The sequence below is a fragment of the Saimiri boliviensis genome, chromosome 11 (genome assembly GCF_048565385.1).
Source record: "Saimiri boliviensis isolate mSaiBol1 chromosome 11, mSaiBol1.pri, whole genome shotgun sequence".
NCBI lineage: Eukaryota > Metazoa > Chordata > Mammalia > Primates > Cebidae > Saimiri > Saimiri boliviensis.
The window spans coordinates 109,643,086-109,648,337 of NC_133459.1; the positions used below are offsets into that span (position 1 = coordinate 109,643,086).

The 5,252-nt window shown below is 37.4% G+C and overlaps 1 protein-coding gene across 1 annotated transcript; it reads left to right on the forward strand.

The window, feature by feature from the left end:
- Nucleotides 1-1,486: 1,486 nt before the first annotated feature.
- Nucleotides 1,487-2,294, forward strand: LOC101049182 (histone H3.3A-like). The gene has a single exon (XM_010343809.3). It carries the CDS (start codon nt 1,572-1,574, stop codon nt 1,980-1,982), a length of 411 nt encoding a protein of 136 aa, XP_010342111.2. The 5' UTR covers nt 1,487-1,571; the 3' UTR covers nt 1,983-2,294.
- The last annotated feature ends 2,958 nt before the right edge of the window (nt 2,295-5,252 follow it).

A 5,252-nucleotide genomic window follows, 5' to 3' on the forward strand; every position in this document is an offset into this window, starting at 1 on the left:
TATTTTTAAGGCTGAACTTTGCACTCTCAGCAGTCCTGCCTTAGAATCAAGACTGATCTGTTCAACGGAAGTCCCTGGGGCTTCACAATCCAAACAAACACGGGGCTCAGGATCACCTCCCCCATCTAGAGGAGAGGGTCCAGAGAAGCACAGCAATGAAGCAGTGCTTCCCCAACACGAAAGCTTCAGATTTCCCTCCAATGTTTATTTCAAATTTTTTACTTAAGAAGAAAACGTATTTAAGTCCTAAGGGTCTTTAGCATCCTCCTAAACAGAGACAAACATAGGTTATAGACAGCATGAGGCAGCTGTGGTTGCCTGGGCCCAGGGGTCGGGGGTGAGGTAAGAGAAGAAGCCCCATATCAGGAAGTAAGTGTCCAAGATTATTTTGAAATAAAAATCTAGAATCCACACACCTAGATATGGAGGTTCTCTCAGGTTATATAGTCATGATGTCTAGGGTTTTTTTTTTTTTTTTTTTTTTTTTTTTTTTACACAGCATGGATGCCAATTGGTTGTAGAAGCTAGCAGAAGTTATGCAGTACTCATTACCCCTTCCACTCTCTTCTGTAGCCTGAATTTGTGGCTGGTTCCCAGCCCCTCATAGCCTCACAATCGTGGGTTGTCTCCTCAGAACCTCTCTGCTCCTCTCCTCCTTTTTCCATTTAGGGATTTCATTCAACACCACATTTATGTTTTATCTCATAACATTTTCTTTCTCTCATAAAAATATGTTTATTTGAGGGTTCTGCTTCACTTCATTTGTTTTTACCTGTGACCCACATGAAAGTTCTCCTATATCCTTACATTTTCATGGTTTTGTATGACTATTTGAATATCAAATTGCAAAATCTGATTTTACAAACACTAAATTTTATACCTTGGTTCCCATTCCATGGAAAATCTGCCCAAAATCTCAATTATGTTTTTAGGAAAATGGGCCATGTTTCTATAGATCACTCTGAATTTAATCTCTAGATCAATAGGCAGGGTTTAGAGATCAGAAAATAGAAAAATAACTCTAGCTTGATACACTTGGAGAGTGAAATGAGTCCATCAAGATGAGGACAGTCCACCCACTTCCATTTGTGTTGTTGGAATGAGTTTCATAATTGCATAATAGATGCCACACCATGGTTAAGTTCAGAGTGTAAGTTAATTAATGAATAGTAAATCCGTAACAGGGTATTTTTAAAAAAAAACCCAGAAGCATCCCGAATCACTACGTTCAGTATCCAAAAGCAGTTTCACTACAGCATCCCTTGCTGCTGCTAGAAAAGTCCTCTTTTCATGGAAGAACAGACTAAAGAGATAAATGTGGCATCACTTACTTCATGAGAAGAAAAGGTCCAAGGAAGAGACTCATCTCCACAGAAGTGACCAGAGAAACATTAGGACTTTTTGAAAGAAACAGTAAAGAGGACATATTTTAAAACACTTTTTATTTCCCTCTTTGTAAAAGATGAATGAGAATTGTGTTCGCAGCCATCGCTCTCCAATGCCAGCGCCGCCTCTCGCTCGCCGAGCTCCAGCCGAAGGAGAAGGGGGGTAAGTAAGGAGGTCTCTATACCATGGCTCGTACAACGCAAACTGCCCACAAATCTACAGGGGGTAAAGCACCCAGGAAGCAACTGGTTGCAAAAGCCGCTCGCAAGAGTGCGCCCTCTACCAGAGGGGTGAAGAAACCTCATCGTTACAGGCCTGGCACTGTGGCCCTCCGTGAAATTAGACGTTATCACAGGTCCACTGAACTTCTGATTCGCAAACTTCCCTTCCAGCGTCTGGTGCGAGAAATTGCTCAGGGCTTTAAAACAGATCTGCGCTTCCAGAGCACAGCTATCGATGCTTTGCAGGAGGCAAGTGAGGCCTATCTGGTGGGCCTTTCTGAAGACACCAACCTTTGTGCTATTCATGCCAAACATGTAACAATTGTGCCAAAAGACATCCAGCTAGGATGCCGCATACGTGGAGAGCGTGCTTAAGAATCCACTATGATGGGAAACATTTCATTCTCAAAAAAAAAAAAAAAAAAAAATGCTCTTCTTCCTGTTACTGGTAGTTCTGAATGTTAGATAATTTTTTTTCCCTGGGGTCAAAACGTACCTAAGTATATGATTGTGAGTGGAAAAATAGGGGACAGAAATCAGGTATTGGCAGTTTCTCCATTTTCATTTGTGTGTGAATTTTTAATATAAATGCGGAGACGTAAAGCATTAATGCAAGTTAAAATGTTTCAGTGAACAAGTTTCAGCGGTTCAACTTTATAATAATTATAAATAAACCTGTTAAATTTTTCTAGACAATGCCAGCATTTGGACTTTGTTAAAAAAAAGTAAATTTCCTATGGACGGCAACTAAACGGTGTTTGTAGCATTTTTATCATACAGTAGATTCCATCCATTGACTATACTTTTCTGAGTTGTCCTACATGCAAGTACATGTTTTTAATGTTGTCTGTCTTCTGTGCTGTTCCTGTAAGTTTGCTATTAAAATACATTAAACTATAAAAAAAAATGAATGATACTTTTAACCAATATTTGAGGCCCAAGAATTAAAACTGTGGGATAAATTTGAAGGAGAGAGGGAGAGGCACTCACTCAACCTGAGGTGATGGGAGGAGTAGATAGAGAACCAAGAGTTTGCTGGGTCTGTGGATCTGTGGTTCATTTTCAGAGGAGCGGGGACTCTTGGGAGCACTTGGGCTTGAGTCACCTTGACATCTTCTGACCTAGTTCTGGGAAAACTTGTCCCAGATTTTAAAAACTGAAAGACCAAGAGCAACTTCAAGGGAACCCCAAAGCCTTGTGACACCTGTAGGAGGAAGATTCTCTCTAGACTTGATGAAAGTAACTACATCAACTATTAAGGGTGAGGTGGCTGTGGGTGGCAGCCAGTCAGCTTCCTTTCACAAGTGGTAGCCACATCAACCAATTAAGGCCATGAGCAAAGAGGAGATACTGTCAGCCAATTTGATCACTTCCACAGACAATCTATCTTCCCAGTAAGAATTTTCTAGTCATACTTTCTGCAAGTATGCAAAGTTCTCATTTGTAGTAAACTTTGGAAATCCAGTGCGCTTTGGTTTCTAATAGCCTTCTGGAGCCAGTTGGACTCTAAGTCAAGCAAATTGTATTCATCCCCAAATTACCTGCTATTGTCATGCACAACCCTTGATTCAATTTTTTTGATTAATAGACTTCCTTTTTTGAGAAGTTTTAGGTTTGCAAAAACATTGAGCAGAAAATACAAAGCGTTCTCATATACTCCCTCTACCCTCCTCCACACACACAGTTTCCCTATTACTACATTTTGCATTAGTGTGGTAAATGTATTACAATTAATGAACCAATATTAATATATTATTATTAACTGAAATCCATATTTAATATTAGGATTCACTTTTGTATTACACAATTCTACGAATTTTGACAAATGTATAACATGTATTCATCATTACTGTATTATGCAGAATAGTTTCACTGCCCTAAGAAACCTCTGTGCTCCACTTATTCATTCCTCCCTCTGTCCCCCAAACCCCAACCTTGGCAACCATGAATTTTTTTATATTTTCTAAAGTTTTGCCTTTTCCAGAGTGTTATATAGTTGGAGTCATAAAATGTGCATCATTTTTCAGATCGGCTTTTAGCACTAGCAACATGCACTTAAGATTCCTTTATTTCTTGTCTTGGCTTCTTTTTAGTGCTGAATAATATTCTACTGTATGGAGGTACCACAGATTGTTTATCCATTAACCTATTAAAAACATCGTGTTTGCCTCTAAGTGTTGGCAATCATGAATATGGCTGCTATAAGCATCCATGTGCCAGTTTTTGTGTGCACATTAAGTTTTCAACTCATTTGGAAAAATGCCAAGGAAATATTTCATTCTGCATTGTCTGGTGAGAATATATTAGTTTTGTAAGAAACCACCAAACTGTCTTCCAAATGGCTGTTTCATTTTACATGAATGAAAATTCCTGTCACTCCACATCCACACTAGCATTTGCTGTTGTTGGTGTTTTGGACTTTCTGCATTCTAATAGGTGTGCAGTGGTATCTCATTGTTGTTTTAATTTACAATTCCCTAATGACATATGATGTTGAGCATTGTTTCATATATCTATATATCCTCTTTGCTGAGGTGTCTGTTTAGAGGATCTCTTGCCCATTTTATAAAAAGACATTTATTGGTCTTTAAATGGCTCACATTGCAAGTAAACAAATCAGGTAGTGGCATCAGCCTATGACATGTGATGCATCTTTATCAGGTGGCTTCATAGCATCTCAGTACCCAGAAGAGGAAAGGTCACAAAGCAAAGTAACAATGTCAGTGGTTGGGACCCATGCTTAAATACGACTGCAATGAGTACATGTGGAGATTGCTGGGCCTACTGGCACTTCAAGTTACATTAGTAACTTGAATTCTGCATATCTTTTACTCATTTTTAAATTCAGTTATTCATTTTCTTATTTGTATATTTTGGATATAATTCCTTTATCAGATACGCATTTTGAAAATTTTTGAAAAATTTTCCATTTTTTTAACAGTGAAAAACTACCCTTTCTCCATTAAATTGCCTTTGCCATTTTGTCAAAGATTAGTTGACTACATTTGTGTAGATCTATTCCTGTTGCTCTCTATTCAGTTCTATTGATCTACTTGCCTGTTATTGTTTTGGTACCACACTGTCTTGATTACTGTAGCTTTATAGTAAGTTTTGAAGTTGAGTAGTGTCAGTGCTCCAACTTTGTTCTTCTTTTTCAATAATGTGTTGGCTATTCCTGGTCTTTTAACTCTTCATATAAACTTTGAAATCAATTTGCCAATATTCACAAAACAACTTGCTGTGTTGTGAAGAATGACATCTTGATAACATTGTCTTTGTATCCACGAACATGGAATATTTCTTTGTTTATTTAGATCTTTTTTTATTTCTTTCATCAAAGTTTTATTGTTTCCTTTAGAAATCTTCATATTTGTTAGGTTTATACCCAAGCATTTAAGTAAATGCATAAGCATTTTATTTTTTGGTACTAACATAAATCATGTTGCGTTTTTTAATGTCAAATTATAATTGTTCATTGTTGGTATGTAGAAAAACAGTTGATTTTTGTAGATTAATCTTGCATCTTGCAGTTTTGTGATAATCATTAATTCATTCTGGGGATTTTTGTCAATTATTTGAGATTATGTATATAAAAATTCTGCCATCTGCAAAGATATTTCAATTTCTTCCTTTTATATATATGTA

What these genes read in the sequence shown, in the direction of transcription:
- LOC101049182 (XM_010343809.3), top strand. Translation starts at nt 1,572, where the DNA reads ATGGCTCGTACAACGCAAACTGCCCACAAATCTACAGGGGGTAAAGCA.